Genomic DNA, 19,806 nt, shown 5'->3' on the forward strand with positions numbered 1-19,806 from the left:
TATAACTAAAAAAAGAATTTTTTTTATTTCAACTCGAATACTCCCCTATCCCTTTTGCCTCCATATTTCAATTATTTACAAAAAAGTTTATTTATATATCAAATAAAGTAGAAATTCAGCAATATTATGATATAAGCTCTCTCTCTCTCTCTCTCTCTCTCACCCAAAAATTTTGGTCACATGACCAAAATACGTCATGGTCACACTGAAATTGGCGGCCATAGCTATCAAGAGTTAGTGAGCTAACTGCGAAGAGATTTGCATATTCCAAACGAATTCCTGCTACAAAGCACAGCTACAGTTACAGAAGAAGACATCTTAGAGATGAGGTAATTTTATCAATGCTTATTTTGCAGCTCTTTCTCACGTGTTTGTGGAAAATGTGGTCGTGAGTTTTATGTCGGGGTCGAGTCAACGGTCCGCTAGGCCCACATAACCCTATTTTTATTAAATTGGGTATACGATGAATATTTGTTTATGTTATATATTACATGAATACACATACATATTTTCTACATTATTTATTGGTTTTGTTTGAAACAATACAAATAATCTGGTCGAACCCCCAAGTCCGCGGAAATAGGAAAACCATACTCGATGAAAAGTACACGCATGCGCAGATGATTAAAAATGTGCTTATTTAAACCATTCCATTTACCAGAGGCCTGTTCAACAGAGCGAACGTCCGCGAGCGCTCGCGAACATTTCTGTTGGAGAGCTAAGGAATTTTAGCGAGCGCTCGCGGACGTTCGCTCTGTTGAACAGGCCTCTGTTTACGCGATTTTATCTAAGAATAGTAACCAACTGGAAGGCACCAAGTGTTCATTAACGTTCAAATTTGTTATGAGAAGTAAACAGTATAAATGTGAAAATATAAATACTAGTTCCTTGCAGGCTTTGTAATGACGGTTGAAAGTATCTGATTAAGTTAGTTACATAAGCATTTTCTAATACCTGTTACACTTAAGGTAGGTATAAATAATTTTGATTTAGATATATTTTGATGAAAATTTTCCTTTATAGGTAGAGTATAGCATACATGATATATTTTTAGCTCACCTGAGCTGAAAGCTCAAGTGAGCTTTTCTGATCACATTTTGTCTGTAGTCCGTCTGTCTGTCTGTCCGTCTGTCTGTCCGTCTGTCTGTAAACTTTTCACATCTTTCAGATATTCATTGACCAGCTGTTGACGTGTAAGAATTAAGTCAAGTACTTTCTTATGATTTTCAACATGAATTTTTTTTTATAAAACATAAACTAATTCTCTTGAGAATAGCAAAAATGTGCATGGATTTTTATAAAATTTATCTTGATTGGAATTAGTGACATACTATTCATGGCCTCGTGACTTATTTAAAGTGAAGTGTTGACAGTTTTAAAAAAGAAGTAAATGTAATGAAATTTTTATTGTTAAACATAATTTTCTTAATTTTTATGCCCCAATATGAATATTGCCAGAGGGCATATAGTGTTTGTCATGTCCATCTTATGCCCTTTCGTTCTTCTGTATATTCCGTCCTTCCGTCTGTCCTTCCATTGCACTTTATGTTTAGCTCAGTTTCAAAGAAGCAATATAAGATATTTTAATCAAACTTAATATGCTGAAACATATTGATGAGATCTATCAACCGATCAACATTTTCAGACCTTGACCTTTCCTTTGACCTTGACCTGTAGTGTTTAGCTCAGTTTTAAGGAAACCATTCAAAATGTTGTTAACAAACTTTATATGCTGCTAATTAACTGCATTAACATTTTTTGACCTTGACCTTACTTTTCCTTTGGAATTAGTGTTTAGCTCATTTTTAAGGAAACTATTCAAGATTTTATTAGGTCTTTCCACCTTTCTGTGGAAAGACCTCTTGAAATGCTTATGTTTATTATTATTATTATTATTTTTCTTCCCGGACTTTTGAAACCACAAGACTTATCGAAAAACTTTATAGTTCATGATACTGGATATTAAAAGTTATTCCGAAAAACGACCCCCCATGTTTGAACTTTGACCTCTTACGAAGTTATTGCCCCTTTCGCAAGAATAGCTTGTTATCGCTACTCCTTCGAAACCGTAAACCGTAGAGGTACGAAACCTTCACCAATGTCTTTGACTAATTGAGGGGATTCTTCAATCTATTCATTGCAAAAGAATTCATTGACCACTTCAATGAGTTATTGCCCCTGAAAGTTTTTGATATTCATGAAAAATTAAAAATTTTCAAAACCATAAGTCGTAGAGACATGAAACCAACTGCATTGAATTCTTTGACATTTGACCTTGAAATTTATGTCAAGGTCAAAGGTAGAGGTCATTCAAACTATGAGATATTTATAACTCTCTTGTCTTTCAACATATACTATATGCCTTTGCATCTTTAATATGTCCTTCTAAAACTATTTCAAAGATTTCATTCTTGTCCCCTAAGCTTAACCCCTTTGAAAGTTATTGCCCCTTTTTCGAAAAACCTTGTTATCGCTACTCCTCTGAAACCGTAGACCGTAGAGACATCAAACCTTCACTAATGTCTTCAGGGTCTTTAGACACAACTTCAATCTATTCAGTGCGAAAGGATCTGATGACCCTTTATATGAGTTATCGCCCTTTAACGGCTTTGCGCTTAATAGTAGGCCTTATAACTTTAAAAGTATAAGTCCTAGAAGCATGAAACTAATTGCAATGTGATTCTTGACCTTTGACCTTTAATGTGTGGTAAAGGTCAAAGGTCAAGGTCATTTCAAAATTTTCAAAATTTTCATTTTTTTCTATTTTCAAGCCATTTCTGGATTCTTTTTGTATAAAAATTAACTTTAGAGAGTAAAATATAAAAATTAAAGAAATTTAAAGAAAGTGGAAAGACCTCTAATTGTTCGAGAACAATTAGTCTACTAGTTATCTTTCATATGCTGATACATACTGATGTAAGCTACTCAACTGCATCAACTTTTTTGACCTTAACCTTTCCTCTGACCTTGACCTTTTCTGAAATTAATGTTTTAAACAGTTTCAAATAAACTATTGAAGATATTCTTATCAAACCTTATATGCTAATACATATTCACTTGTTGAAAGCTATTCAAATGCATCAATGTTTTTTACCTTGACCTTTCCTTTGACCTTGACTTATTTTTTCTTAAATTAGTGTTTAGCTAAGGTTTCAAGATCTTGTTCACAAACTTCATATGCTGATACATATTAGTGAGAGTTCAGGGTTGTCCCTAAGAATTGAAATAGCAGGGGACATTATAAAAGTAGAAGGGGTTTTTGGGTTCCTCCCTAATGGGGGTTGAGGGGGAATACCAGAATAACTGGGGGATTACATCATTATAGGCAGGGAATTTCCCCGGCCCCTGGGTCTTAGGGACAACCCTTGAGTTATTGAACTGCATCAAAAACTTATAACTTTTAACTTTTCTGTGACCTTGACCACACTTTTCTTAAATTTGCATTTTGTTCTATTTCAAAGATATTTCAAGATATTTTTATGGAAGCATTATTATGCACTGATACATAATTTGTTGTGAATTTATCAAGTATATCCAAAGTTTTTATCTTGACCTTTCCAATTACCTTTGACTTCGTTATTTATTGTCTATAAAACTCATTTTTTAATTTAAGATATATTTTCATCAGTCTTCATACACTAATACTAATTTTCATGTTGCATCATTGATGATCTCTCGGCAGGGCATTCATGTACTATAATGAACATATTTCTATTTTAAATTGAAAGTAAATTCTGTCCATGAGATCAGTCATTTTTATGTTTGCTCAAATATTTCTATCATGCTTGAAATACATTTATTAGGGGTGAAACGATACACCTCCTTCACGGTTCGATACGTATTGTATAATTTTGTCTCGGTTCGGTTATTTTCAATACGATACATTTTGATAGAAGGAAACAAATTCAACGTTGTTTTATGCTTTCGTTTTCTACATCTATAGTCACATATTTTACGAATTTTATTTGCAAATTGACTAGAAGAAATTGATTAAAATTATTCGACTGTCAAAAATTATTTTACAAGCTATCATTCATCAAAAATTTACGTTTTCTATACTTATTTTTACTGAGTAACGTGTTTTACCTTATGCCAAACCCGACTGAATAACGATCCCGACCGAAAAATGAACTGAACCGAATATTAGAGATTTTGCACCGTGTAACAAACCGAGAAAAAATACCGCGGTGAATCGATACCGCGGTGAACCGTTTCACTCCTAACATTTATCCAAATAATTATGCTCAGAAAGTGTAACAAAATTATAATTAAATTAATTCAAATGCAATTTATCACATTTATTGTATTCTATATCTTAATATAAGAATTAAAATAAAGTTTTACATATTTTTCTTTAAATAAAAATAGTTATAGAAAAAACATCCTATAACATTATAAATTAAATCTATAGATTTTAATCTTATATTTTCAATTCCTTATTCTTAAAATAAGGAATGGGTGATCAAAGTTTTACACAGGGACATAATAGGAAAAAATCTTAAAAAATCTTTTCATGGACAGCAAAGATATGATTGGTCATATAATACAGAAGTATCCTTAGGTAGTGTAGATTCAAGTTCAAATCATATTCCCCTGCTGGGTTTAGACCTGTGACTACATATTGCATTGTTGTACACATTGTTATCAATGACAGTATGCACCTATCGTCTATCAGGACACATTATTGTTGTCAGATGAAAATTGTACGTATTGTTGCTGGTGACATTTTGTCTGCAGCCTACACTCAGTCAGTAAGGGCTGCTCTCTAAGGATTTTTTTGTAGTTTGTTGAATGATTGATTGATTGTATGTTGTTAAACGTCCTGTTTGAGAATTTTTCACTCAGATAGAGACTTCACCATATACCGCTGAAGGGCTTCAAATTTAGACCTTTACTTGGCACTCAGGTCCAGTGAGCAGTGAGAATTCTTTATCGTGCCAACGCCTACCATGACAAGGGGCCTGGGTTTTTAAGGTCTCATCCGAAAGACCCACAACTTTCACTTCAAAGTGCCGAAGGCTTGGTGAAGGAACAGTTGCTACCTACTTTTTATCGACTTAGGTCAGTCATGGCCATGATATTAGATCACACGACCTTCTGATCATTAAGCAAGCGCTCTTCCAACTGAGCTACTGTTGTAATATTTTTCGATAATTATTTAACTTAACAACTTCAAATTGTTAAAGCTTTCCAAATTAATATAATTATAGACAATTTTCAATGTGTAGCAAACCCTTACTTTTATTTAACCAGTGATGAAATGTATACCGGGGTATGCTTAATACCCTGTTCATTATTTACATGTACCAGGCATACAGGTACATAGACATTAACATCCCATTTTGCGCCTGTGTATAAACAGTAGCTTTCACACTTTGCACTCCATTGCATGACCACAGATTGCTGTTATAATCGCTGCTCCAATGAGCAGAAATCGCCATTACAAATTTTGTATTTTTTTTTTTCATTTTAATTTTATATCCTTTATTAAGTATTTTGGCAAATTGATTGGGGCGGTGACTGCTGCCCCTGCCGTCCCTTTGCCGACACCCTTGGTCTTTCAGGCTTTGCGATTGTGACAGTACATATATTGTCATCCTGCACATATTGTCGCTGGCAACAATGTGTACCTACCCTAGCTCACTGCACATATTAATTGCTGTCCATCGGTATCTATTGTTGCAGGCTTTAATATATATATACTTGTACATATATTGTTGCTGCTACGTGACAATTAATTAATGTGCCGTAACCCTTACTGCAAATATTTTTGCTCCACTGTTAGAGTTACAGTTATTAATGTGGATGATAATAATATTGGAAATTTATATACTTTAAGTTTTCATGAGAAAGCTTAATTTGTTATTTAAATCTTGAGTTTCTCAGTACTTTGCTACTCAACTGTTATGGACTAGGAAAACAGGGTTTCAAGGTGCATAGCATATTAGGTATATAAATGCTGCATTGAGATGTGCACATATTCACAATTTATGTTTGACATCTCTATATGAGTGAAAAATGTTGGGGAAAAAAATGGATATATTAAATGAACCAGGGTGTACGAATTATTACTGATATATTGGTAATATATTGCAATATTAAACCATTAACAGTCAGGGGTGAGACTGAAATCCGTCATTTTTAAAATGACGATTTTCAGTCATAAAATAAAATTTTTATTATGACTTAAACTCGTCATTTTTAAGAAAATGACGAAAAACAGTCATAAAAATTTAGAGTGTTTCTAGAAGGTTACCTCTCTTTGAAAAATGTTAGATCCACCAACCGAAAAAAGGACAAAAAACATCGTAAACAAACTTCATTTGTCTAATACAGTTGACTACAATACTGGTTATGTTGACAGTACAAATTTCCCAAGCAAAAATAAGAGTGGAAGAGTTATTTGTCAATTTATTTGCATTAAATAGGAATGAAGACGAAAATGGCGATATTCCGTCTTTTTTCAGAATGGAGGGTCTGGGCGCACTGAAATATCTCGCTTGTTTTACGGGGCGCACTACTTTTTTATGGCTTTAACTTTTCGTCGAGACTTTTCTCTACAAGTACGTATTCTTCCAGACGGTGTACTATATGTTTTTATAGGGCTAAAAGCCATGTGAAAATGGCAAATTAGTTCTACCAAAATTCGACATTTTACCGCTAAATAATAACTTTCACCTTCCATGTTGATGTTCTAACGCACGTGGTGGGCAGTAATTAGTGACCCGGATGAAATGAATCTTGCGTAAACCCTCTTCTTTCAGCGGTGAATTCAAATTTCGCTTTTATGTAACCAGGATAAAAGAATTAAGTTGAAAAAGAAAATATGACGATAGTAAGTCATATTGACAAAAATGACGAAAATACATAGTTAGTAAATATGACGATTATCTATCATTTTTCAGAAATGACGGATTTCAGTCTCACCCCTGACTGATTAACAATGATATATTGCAATATTTTTTTTCCATACCACTATTGACGATCATAATGCTTAATTACACTGCTAAATATGATGTATCTGAATTCAGTAAAAAGGATTAGATATATAATTCTATATAGGTTAACAATGTAAATTTAATTCAACAACAATTTTATTGTATTATTACCGGAATACTTACTCTCAACAATTTTCAAATATGTACTTTTGTTTACCAAAATGGCAGATGAAAAAAACTTTGTGAACTAATTCGCTCCTTTAATTGGATCACAATGCTTTAATTCCGAGTCTCATGTTTGAGTAGACGTACATTAAAACAAGAAAAGAAAAACTGAGATATGCAAGTGAAATTAGCTGGCCGTATCTCAATTTTTTACGCAGATATTATAAAGTATTAACACCTTTTGATTGTCTTCGCCAAAATAAAAACTATAACTTAATTCAGCCGGAAACTTTTACGCCTAGCAGACAACAAACAATCTCTCTAATTAAAAGATCAAAATCAAGATGGGGTATTTTGATTTCATTATAATGAATAAAACATGGCATTGCGTGAAGTACATGTTTATCCAGTTTACTTAAACGTTTTAGAGAAATGAACAACAATGCAATATATGGCAATATTTATTGCAGTATGCCATCAAATATTGCAATATATTGCAACATAATTTTTCCGGCAATACTCACCCCTAAAAACAATATACTACAGCCATGGAAAATTCTTTGATTGTCATTTACATAGTGAATTCAAATTGTTTCCTATGTTTACAGTATTTATCTGATCATTAATTCTCTGGAGTTGATGTTGCAGTAATATTTTGATGTATATAAGGAAAATTAAACTACGTTGTGCAATAAAGTTTTTATCATTATCTAGATGGAACCTCGATGATCGGGGAGGATCAGACGACGTCCTGCTTGGCACGATGATTACGTGATGGACTTTCTGGTAAGTATTATGGATTATTATTTTGGTACTTTTATTATGCTATATATGTCTTTAATTTTCCAAAGAACAATTGCATATTTTGTTGTTCCTGATTTTGTCTGTCACTTTCTGTTGATCCATTCATGAAATTTTTTTGTTTTTGGATAATATGGATAAGTAGCCAGCTAGACATTTTTAGCTCTACTGGTCAGAGACCAGAAGAGCTTATGCGACAGTAAGTTGTCCGTCATCCGTCCGTCTGTCTAGCTGTCTCTGTCTGTCTTTCTGTAAACAATTTTTCAAATGCTACTTTTCCTACAGTTTTTGTCTGATTTCAATATAACTTGTCACACAAGTAGACTACACTGAGATACATAATTCTGTTTATCAGATTTTGATTTCAATGAATGGTGTTGTCATGGTTACTAAAAATAGAAATTTCTGTGAAATACTTTCTAAACACTACTCCTCCTACATTTTGGTTTGATTTTTATATAACTTGACATGCAAGTAGACTACACTGAGATACATAATGTCTTTATCAGTTTTTGATTTTGATGAATGATGTTGCCATGGTTACTTAAACTAGAAATTTATGTAAAATTCTTTCAAAAGGCTACTCCTCCTACAATTTTAGTCTGATTGCAATAAATCTTGCCACAATAATTAACAGACTAAACAAAGGATCACTATTCTATTTATTGCTGTTGCAAAGCTTCAAGTCCACATTTTTCTCATTCTGTTATAAGAGCTACAGTCTAATCAGAGACCTCTGGTTTGGGCAGGTATGTTTCCATTTAGATTGAAGACCTAACTGTTACAATTGTCAAATCTTGCATGAACATTTGCATCTTTTGATTCACAACCATCCTGAATGTTATTTGATTTATCATGTGACTAATTTTTATGCCCCTTTTTAAAAAAATGGGACATGCTGTTTTGTACCTGACAGTCAGAGGAACAAGTGTTGACAGCTCAATATCTTGATAACCCTTTCCTCTGCAAACATTAAACTTGGTTCACTGGTACTTCCTTTAGTAAGTCAATCCAGTTGTTTTTTTTTTATCAACTCAAAAGATTAAACTGTAAAATAAAAATTGTCCACTCAATATCTAGAGAACCTTTTGCTTGACAGACATCAACCTTGTTACATTACCCATTAGTACCCCTTAAGGAGTGTACATGCGAGATCACAAGGACAAAAGTTAAGGGTGGAACTACTTAATTTGGACAAAAGAAGAAATTGTCAACTTAATATCTTGAACACCAACTGTAAGTAAAAACCCTGTCACACTGGAACTGTGTCCTCACGGTGATCGCAGGGCGTCCATAAAATATGCAGAATGCCGAGGTGATCACTGTAGAGTCTCCTACAGTGCCATGACAACGCAGCGAGATCTCCACTGAATGCATTAAGGTCTCGTAGGGTCTCCTAGAAAGCCAGGGGACTGCGCGCACTTTGGGCATGCACAATTAAGTACGCGCCATGTGAGCACGATCTGATAAGAACTAGTAGAAACGTAATATGATCGCCATAGCAGCACTATGAGATCTCCAACAATGCAGTGGGAGCTCTGTAGGCTAACTGTGAAGATGCACATGATCGCAGCATGAATGCAGTGATAGTAGACTGCGCTTTCACAGAGACCTCGCGGAGTCCTTGGAGATGTCACTGCGTTTAAGAATGCATTGTGAATGCAGCCAGTGCAGTGAGAACGCCATGAAAACTCCGCGGAAGCGCAGTCTATCTACAAGAGATCTGCGTGGGAATGCAGTATCAAACCGCAAGAATGCCATAGAAACGTGTCGGTCACTGTAGGGACGCCGTGACATCTTTACATTGTAAAAATTTTACAGAATTTTGTGCAATTTCCCCTGTGATTCCACGGTGATTTTAAAAATTTAACAATGCCGTAATAACTCTGTGGGGACGCAGCTTGGTGTGACAGGGCCTACACTTGTAGTTGTACACTCTAAAATGATGACTCCTATTGTTGTGGAGGTAAAAAGTCACAAGGTCAAGGTTCAAACTATTCTTGCCATCACAAATCCCCCCTCAATATCTAACAAGTGACCAAACTTGCATGGATCATTCGTGTAGGAGTGAAAGCTACCAGAACCTCTACAGATTCTAAATCTTGATTACATTTTCAAGATGATTGAACATGCAGGTTTAAGTTTTTTGAGTAAGTCCATTCTCAAGTACCCAGACCAAGCTTGCACAAATCTTAGGGTGCACACTACCTGAAAATTTGTTTGTTGTTAGACTTTTAACATTCATTAACTTAAGGTGCGGTTTAAAAATTTTGATGACCTATGTTTTAATTTTTGTTTACATCACACATTATTAATGTAGTCATGCATTTAGGAACTTTATACTCATGACACCCTGGTGACTGATATATATATATTTTAGAATTCATGGAAATACTCTTGGTTTATAGATGACCACTAAAACAGTATTTGCCAAGGTTCATCAAATCACGCAAAAAGGCACTCATTCTGATGGTTATTACCTATTATAATCTGAGCCAAATGTCTGGTATCAATTTAGACTTAAGGACGTACGCAACGTAGTTTGAACTTTATTGTCTTTTTCCCTGGAGTTGAAGAGTTCCAATACTTAAAGGAACTGTGTGCTACATTTTAATGTCTATATATGCCGTTGTACACTTCTTCTAAAATAAGTTTAGATAAACAAAACACCTAGAATATATATTTAGTAATTTTTGTATATTTTTTTTGAATTATACGAGAATTTCCATTAATTGATATCTTTTCAAAACCCCTGGTAATGCATGTTGATTTTTTGTCTATGAACATCTGATGGCACTATAATCTTGAATTAAGAATATCTTGAAAAATTATCAGTAGGGAAGGTACGTTGCGTATGTCCTTAAGGCTGTCCAAAGTTATTTCTATATTCAACATCACCTGCCCTTTTAGGATTTTGGAGAAATTGGCACTTTGAAAAAGCAAACAAATTGTTAACATTTAGCTCGTTTGACTTAAAGGCTCAAGTGAGCTTTTCTGATCACATTTTGTCCAGCGTCCATCTGTCAGTGTCCCCCCATTATGACTGTCTGTAAACTTTTTATATTTTCGACATCTTTCTCCAGAACCACTGAGCCAACCAAACTTGCTACAAAGCATCCTTGGGTGAAGAGGATTCAAATTTGTGCAAATGAAGGGTCACACCCTCTTTCAAGGGAGATAATTAAGAATGAGTGAAAATTTGGTGGCAACATTTAAAAATCTTCTTCTCAAGAACCACTCGGCCAGAAAAGTTGAAACTTATGTGAAACCTTTAGAATGTAGTGTAATTTCAAGTTTGTTCAAATCATGACCCCTGGGGTAGGGCGGGGCCACAATTGGGGATCAAAGTTTTACTTAAGAACATGTAGGAAACAATATTTAAACATCTTCTGAAGAAGAACAGCAAAGACATGATTAGTCATATTGATATAGAAAAATGCTCGGGTAGTGTAGAATACATAACCCTTGGGGTAGTGTGGGGCCACAATTGGGGATCAGATTTTTACTTTGGAATATATAGGGAAAAAATCTTTAAAAATCTTTTTCTCAAGAACCGCTGGGCCAGAAAAGTTGAAACTTATCTGAAAACTTTATTATATAGTGTAGATTCAAGTTTGTTCAAATCATGACCTCTGGGGGATGGGCCACAATGAATGATCAAATTTAGATAAAAATACATTGGAAAAATATTTAAAAATCTTCTCAAGAACAGCAGAGCCATGATCAGTCATATTGATATAGAAAACATGCTCAGGTATTGTAGATTCAAGCTTTTTTTCCAAATCGTGACCCCTTGGGGTAGGGTGGGGCCACAAGATCAAATTTTTACATAGGAATACAGTGGTACCTCAGTATATTGCCCTCCATTATATTGCCACCCTCGCTTATTGCCAGGAATTCTCGAAGAATGGATATCCCCATGTTAATACACCCATTATATTGCCACCCCTGCTTATTGCCATCCGCCACTGGTTTTGGGAAACAAAAGGTCAAATTATGTAAGGAAAACCCGCGTTAACAATGCCAATTATCTAGCGGGTGTCGGTAATTTGGACACCACACCCGTGCTTTGACAGTGGTTGCGGTGAAGCGTGACTGGCTGGACAAGGAATTTAGCTAAATTAAAGATAATCGTTGTATAAAACTCAAAATTAGCAATGTCTTTGGCATGTATTTATAAGATAGAAGATTATTTCATCACAATAATGGAAACGTCAGGCGAGAGAAAGCGTAGAAATTTAGATTACGAAAAAAAAGATTGATCAACATTCGATCTATTTGATTGTAAATCGCTGATTATTGCCATCATGGATAATGCACAAAACCATAATAAATGCAAAAATTAATTTGTATCCCCTTAGATTAAGAAGCCATTCTATCGATTAAAAAGGAAACCTCATATCTATTTTTAGACTACTATAGTTCTGCACATGAAAATATTAGAGATTCCGTTAGCCCTGAAATTTTCTTAAATTGTCGGACATATATTGGTTTGATTGACAAATATCAAAACAGAATCGGAAGAGAAGTACACAGGTACTAGCAAACATGAGAATACACATTTAATATAAGGGGTTGACGTATTCTAACATGCGACTTACCATTTGTCAGTCATGATGCTTTACCAACCAAACTTTTTAACTGATTCAGAATTTCTTGAGACGGTGAAATAATCTACTTTCGATTCAGATGAAATTATTGATAATTCTCAAAACTTTTTTATACCAAGAGGCCATAACGGCCACTGACATCTTTGTCATCCTGTTATTAAATTCTTAGAGCATGATGAAAGGAAATTGATGTGTTCAATATTCTGGTATTTTATTTCTTTTCAGTCAAAATATTGTAAACAAAGAAAAAAAACCCCAATAATCATGATGGCTTTTTCCCCCAAAAAGAAATGAGAGCTGTCCCTATACACATGTGACATAAATAGATTGTAACTGAAGTAAATTAAGTAATATATTTATTTTGTTTTGATAACCAACTGAATTGTAATTTATGGCAGAATTCGTTATATTGCCACCCTCGCTTTAATGCCAAAATCTGTCTTGAACAAAAGTTGGCAATATACCAAGGTAGCACTGTATATAAGTGAAAAAACTACAAATCTTCTTTCAAGAACAGCACAGCATGAATAGTCATATTGATATGAAAGCTTTCTCAGGTTGTGTAGATTCAAGTTTGTTCAAATCATGACCCCTGGGGGGTAGGATGGGGCCACAATGGACCATCAAAATTTTACATAGGAATACATAGGAAAAATCTTTTAAGATCTCCTTCTCAAGAACAGCAAAGCCATGGTTGGTCATATTGATATGGAAGCATCCATAGGTAGTGTAGATTTAAATTTGTTCAAATCATGACCCCCTGGGGCAGGGCCTGGGAAGGGGCAGCGCCATGCGCCATATGCGCATACTGTCGAAAAATGGCGCAATGAAATAATGGTGCGCAGCGCCATGCGGCGCACTCTGCAAAATGCGGGTATGCATGTTTTATTACTCTGTACCCTTAAATTTCAAAATGGCCCCATCATTTTATGAACACTGGGGCCATTGGCCCTACCTGTTGCTTGACCTTCCCAGGCACTGCTGGGGGTAGTGTGGGGCCACAATGGATGATCAAAGATTTACATAGGAATACATACTAGGAATAATCTTTAAAAATCATTAAAGCAATGATTGGTCACATTGATATGGAAGCATCCCCAGGTAGTGTAGATTCAAGTTTGTTCCCCCCCCCCCCTTTAAGGGTAGGTTGGGACCACTTATGTATTTTAACTTTTCAATACTGAACTGATTTCTGCTTTTTTCTCAGCCAGCAAGAATCCAGTTTGCAATTACTTTCAGCAATATTTAATTTGGCCCTTTATCACAAGTTCATGACGTCACAATTAACATTTAGGAGTTCATATGAGAAAAACAATTAGTATATTCTTAGTGCATGGTTTTTCAACAATTCAGAACATATGAGTTTTAATTTATTACACCACTTTCATATTTTAGAAAAATACTGGGCCAGGTTTATATTGAAACAGTACCTTGTTCTTTAATGAGATCTTTTTAAAAAAATCATCTTAAGAACCACTGGGCCAGAAAAGATGAAACTTTTGTGAAAGCTTTATTACATAGTTTAAAATAATTAAGGAAAATATATCATTAATTTCCAGCTCACTTGTGATTTCAACTAAAGTAGACTTCTAGAACATAAAGAACAGAAAATTTGCAGAAAGGGATCTCTTAGCTAATTGTTGCAATATTACATTGATTTAAGGTCAGATGACATGTTCCTTGAACATGTTTTTGTATCTCTTCATGATTTATAGAAAAATATCCATAATTATCATTATCTTGTGATTTCTAAACTTGTTTTCAAAATGTCTTAAACAATAAATTCTCCAAAAATTGTGATATTGATATTTCAAGAGATTTCCAATAGGATTATATTAAAAACATACACCATCATCTGGTATCTTGCACAAATGCCTGGTAAGGTACCTCAAATTTTTTGTGAGGAAACCTGTTAAAATAGCAATAACTCAATGACAAATTCTTACGGAAAATTATATACTTATGAGGAACATGTCGTCTGTGCTTAATATCAATGAAACTTGGTAAAAATTAAGAGAACATGCAGGTAATTCTCTACATCAGTCAGGGGTGAGACTGAAATCCGTCATTTTTAAAATGACGATTTTAAGCCATAAAATAAAATTTTTGTTATGACTTAAACTCGTCATTTTTAAGAAAATGACGAAAAACAGTCATAAAAATTTAGAGTGTTTCTAGAATACCGAGTTACCTCTCTTTGAAAAATGTTAGATCCACCAACCGAAAAAAGGAAAAAAAACATCGTAAACGAACTTCATTTCTCTAATACAGTTGACTACAATACTGGTTATGTTGACAGTATAAATTTCCTAAGCAAAAATAAGAGTGGAAGAGTTATTTGTCAATTTATTTGCATTAAATAGGAAAGAAGACGAAAATGACGATATTCCGTCTTTTTTCAAAATGGAGGGTCTGGGCGCACTGAAATATCTCGCTTGTTTTACGGGGCGCACTACTTTTTTATGACTTTAACTTTTTGTCGAGACTTTTCTCTACAAGTACGTATTCTTCCAGACGGTGTACTATATGTTTTTATAGGGCTAAAAGCCATGTAAAAATGGCGAATTAGTTCTACCAAAATTCGACATTTTACCGCTAAATAATAACTTTCACCTTCCATGTTGATGTTCTAACGCACATGGTCGGCAGTAATTAGTGACCCGGATGAAATGAAACTTGCGTAAACCCTCTTCTTTCAGCGGTGAATTCAAATTTCGCTTTTATGTAACCAGGATAAAAGAATTAAGTTGAAAAAGAAAATATGACGATAGTAAGTCATATTGACAAAAATGACGAAAATACGTACTTAGTAAATATGACGCTTATCCATCATTTTTCAAAAATGACGGATTTCAGTCTCACCCCTGACTGTACATGTGAAACTTTTTTTAAAAAAATCAAATCCAAATGCAACTTCTCTCTGACACTAATTTGAGCACAAACCATTAGAGCTACTGTCTTATCAGATATTTCATTTATTGTAGATTTTACATTCATATTCCAGTTTTGGAACTGTACTTTTTCTCTTTTATAGGTGCGAAAGTCCACTGTAAAGCAGAGGTTGAGGGCTGGAGATAACCTTCAACAGCCTGAGGAGATGGAAGTGCCACCTCCTCAGCCTGTGCTTGATTTTCCTGAGGAGGAGCTTGAGCAAGCTGAAGAGATGGCTCTGCCATCTACTCAGATTGTAGTAGTTCATCCTCAGGAAGGTCAAGCACAGACTGTGAAGATGGCACTGCCATCTGTTGTGTCTGCAAAAGTTCTGATCACGGAGGAGAAAGAAGTGACTGTTGAGATGGATTTGCCATCTTCTCAGACTGTTAAAGATTATCGTTCCTGGTTCCCACATAGCTTCGGGCCATGGCTGAAGGTGAGTCCTCAGTACCGGCCACCACCTAGGAGGAAAGAGGAAAGGCATCACACAAAGTGGTTTCAACGTAAAGTTTGGATGGTAGGGATTTTGCCTTACTCTAGTAACGCGAATAAATGTTAGGTTTAAATTTCCTCTAAAAGTAAGTAAGGCAAATAAAATATAGGTTTCTATTTTCTGTAAAAGTAAGTAAAGCGAATAAAACTTAGATTTCAATTTTCTCTAAAAGCAGGTAATGCGAATAAAATTAAGGTTTCAATTTCCTCTCCAAGTAAGTAAAGCGAATTAAAGTTAAGTTTCGATTTCCTGTGAAAGTAATTACCTCAAATAGAAATTAGGTTTCTATTTCCTCTAAAAGCAGTTAATGCAAATAAAAGTTAGGTTTCTATTTTCTGTAAACGTAAGTTATGCGAATAAAATTTATGTTTCAGATTTCAACTTCCTCTAAAGGTAAGAAAAGCGAAAAAAAATGTAGGTTTATATTTCCAATAAAAGTAAGTATTGTTAAGGTTTTGTATAAATTGACTTTTTTCTTGTGAATGCTCTGCTTAAATATTTCATCATCAGCACACACCGCTATTTAAACACAGTATTCATAAGAAAACTAAATAGGTTTCAGTTTCCTCTCAAAGTAAGTAACGTGAATAAAAGTTTAGTTTCAATTTCCTCTCAAAGTGGGTAACGTGAATAAAATTTAAGTTTCTATTTTCTTTAAAAGTCGGTAACGGGAATAAAATAAAGGTTTCTATTTTCTTTAAATGTAAGTAACGTGAATAAAAGTTAGGTTTCAATTTCCTCTCACATTAGGTAACGCGAATAAAATTTAGGTTTCAATTTTATCTCAAATTCATTGACACGAATAGGAGTTGGATTTCAGTTTCTACTCAAAGTAAATAATGCTTATAAAAGTTAGGTTTCGATTTCCTCTCAAATTAAGTTGCACGAATAAAAGAAAGGTTTCAATTTTCTCTATTAGTAGGTAACGCGAATGAAAGCTAAGTTTCTATCTTCTGTAAACGTAAGTTATGAAAAAAAGATTTATGTTTCAAATGTCAACTTCCTTTAAAAGTAAGAAAAGCCAAAAAAAATGTAGGTTTATATTTCCACTTAAAGTAAGTATTGTTAAGAAAACTAAATAGGTTTCAGTTTCCTCTCAAAGTAAGTAACGCGAATAAAAGTTTCTCTTAAAAAATTTTCTCTATTAGTAGGTAATGTGAATAAAAGTTAGGATTCTTTTTTTCTGTAAAAGAAAGTAACGCGAATAAAGTAAGGTTTCTATTTTCTATAAAAGGTTTCAAGTTCATCTCAAGTAACGTGAATAAATGTTAGGTTTCTATTTTCTTTATAAGTAAGTTACCGGAATAAAAGTTAGGTTTCAATTTCCTCTCAAAGTAGGTAACGCGAATAAAATTTAGGTTTCTATTTTCTTTAAAAGTCAGTAACGCCAATAAAATATAAGTTTCTATTTTCTTTAAATGTAAGTAACGCGAATAAAAGTTAGGTTTCAATTTCCTCTCACGGTAGGTAACGCAAATAAAAGTTAGGTTTCAATTTCATATCATATTCAGTAATGTGAATAGGAGTTAGATTTCAGTTTCCTCTCAAAGTAAATAATGCGAATAAAAGTTGGGTTTCAATTTCCTCTCAAAGTAAGTTACGCGAATAAAAGAAAATTTTCAATTTTCTCTGTTAGTAGGTAACGCAAATAAAATATAGGTTTCTATTTTCTATAAACGTAAGTTATGCAAATAAGATTTATGTTTCAAATTTCAACTTCCTCTAAAAGTAAGAAAAGCAAAAAAAATGTAGGTTTATATTTCCACTTAAAGTAAGTATTGTTAAAGTTCTGTATAAATTGACTTTTTTCTTGTGAATGCTCTGCTTAAATATTTCATCATCAGCACACACCGCTATTTAAACACAGTATTCATAAGAAAACTAAATAGGTTTCAGTTTCCTCTCAAAGTAAGTAACGAGAATAAAAGTAAGGTTTCAATTTCCTCTCACAGTAGATAACGTGAATAAAAGTTGCGTTTCTATTTCCTCTCAAAGTAAGTAACATGAATGAAAGTTAGGTTTCAATTTCATCTCAAAGTAAGTTACGCGAATTAAAGTTAGGATTCTTTTTTCTGTAAAAGAAAGTAACGCAAATAAAGTAAGGTTTTTACTTTCTATAAAAGGTTTCAATTTCGTCTCAAGTAACGTGAATAAATGTTAGGTTTCTATTTTCTATAGAAGTAAGTAACCGGAATAAAAGATAGGTTTCAATTTCCTCTCACAGTAGGTAACGCGAATAAAAGTTAGGTTTCTATTTCCTCTCAAAGTAAGTAACGTGAATGAAAGTTAGGTTTCAATTTCGTCTTAAAGTAGGTTACGCGAATAAAAGTTAGGTTTCTTTTTTCTGTAAAAGAAAGTAACGCAAATAAAGTAAGGTTTCTACTTCCTATAAAAGGTTATAATTTCGTCTCAAGTAACGTGAATAAATGTTAAGTTTCTATTTTCTATAGAAGTAAGTAACCCGAATAAAAGTTTGGTTTCAATTTCCTCTCAAAGACTTTTAACACGAATAAAAGATAGGTTTCAATTTTTTCTCACAGTAGGTAACGCAAATAAAAGTTAGGTTTATTTTTTCTGTAAAAGAAAGTAACGCAAATAAAAGAAAGGTTTCAATTTTCTTTATTAGTTGGTAATGCAAATGAAAACTGAGTTTCTATTTTCTGTAAACGTAAGTTATGCAAATAAGATATACGTTTCAAATTTCAACTTCCTCTAAAAGTAAGAAAAGCGAAAAAAATGTAGGTTTATATTTCCACTTAAAATAAGTGTTGTTAACGTTTTTTTATAAATTGTCTTTTTTTCTTGTGAATGCTCTGCTTAAATATTTCATCATCAGCACACACCGCTATTTAAACACAGTATTCATAAGAAAACTAAATAGGTTTCAGTTTCCTCTCAAAGTAAGTAACGCGAATAAAAGTTTAGTTTCAATTTCCTCTCAAAGTGGGTAACGCGAATAAAAGTAAGGTTTCAATTTCCTCTAATAGTAGATAACGCGAAAAAAAATTAGGTATTTTCCTCTAAAAGTAGGTAACGGATATAAAAGTTAGGTTTCAATTTCCTCTCAAAGTAAGTAACACATATACGAGTTACTGGTTTCAATTTCCTCTCAAAGTAAGTAATGCAAATAAAAGAAAGGTTTCAATTTTCTCTATTAGTAGGTAACGCGAATAAAAGTTAGGATTCTTTTTTCTGTAAAAGAAAGTAAGACGAATAAAGTAAGGTTTCTATTTTCTATAAAAGGTTTCAATTTCATCTCAAGTAACGTGAATAAATGTTAGGTTTCTATTTTCTTTATAAGTAAGTTAGCAGAATAAAAGTTAGGTTTCAATTTCCTCTCACAGTAGGTAACGCGAATAAAATTTAGGTTTCAATTTTATCTCAAATTCAGTGACACGAATAGGAGTTAGATTTAAGTTTCCACTCAAAGTAAATAACGTGAATAAAAAGAAAGGTTTCAATTTCCTCTCAAAGTAAGTTACATGAATAGAAGAAAGGTTTCAATTTTCTCTATTAGTAGGTAACTCGAATAAAAGGAAAGGTTTCAATTTCCTCTCAAAGTAGGTAATTGTTAAGGTTTTTTATAAACTGTCTTTTTTTCTTGTGAATGCTCTGCTTAAATATTTCATCATCAGCACACACCGCTATTTAAACACAGTATTCATAAGAAAACTAAATAGGTTTCAGTTTCCTCTCAAAGTAAGTAACGAGAATAAAAGTTTATTTTCAATTTCCTCTCAAAGTGGGTAACGCGAATAAAAGTTTAGTTTCAATTTTCTCTCAAAGTAAGTAACGTGAATAAAAGGTTTCTATCTTCTGTAAAAGTCAGTAACGCGAATAAAACATAGGTTTCTATTTTCTGTAA

At 33.5% G+C, this 19,806-nt stretch overlaps 1 protein-coding gene across 1 annotated transcript in view; it reads left to right on the top strand.

Annotated features, from left to right (window-relative positions):
* The first annotated feature begins 238 nt into the window (after positions 1–238).
* The window catches only part of LOC133202117 (uncharacterized), a 31,037-nt gene continuing 11,469 nt past the window's right edge, over positions 239–19,806 (top strand). The window contains exons 1-3 of the mRNA XM_061337896.1: positions 239–329; positions 7,818–7,889; positions 15,549–15,965. Of these exons, the coding sequence (XP_061193880.1) occupies positions 7,878–7,889; positions 15,549–15,965 (429 nt within the window). The 5' untranslated portion in view covers positions 239–329; positions 7,818–7,877. The remainder of the gene's footprint in view (positions 330–7,817; positions 7,890–15,548; positions 15,966–19,806) is intronic.

Source organism: Saccostrea echinata, unplaced genomic scaffold (assembly GCF_033153115.1).
Source record: "Saccostrea echinata isolate AGI-Se365-2 ecotype Australia unplaced genomic scaffold, CSIRO_AGI_Sech_v1 ptg000046l, whole genome shotgun sequence".
NCBI lineage: Eukaryota > Metazoa > Mollusca > Bivalvia > Ostreida > Ostreidae > Saccostrea > Saccostrea echinata.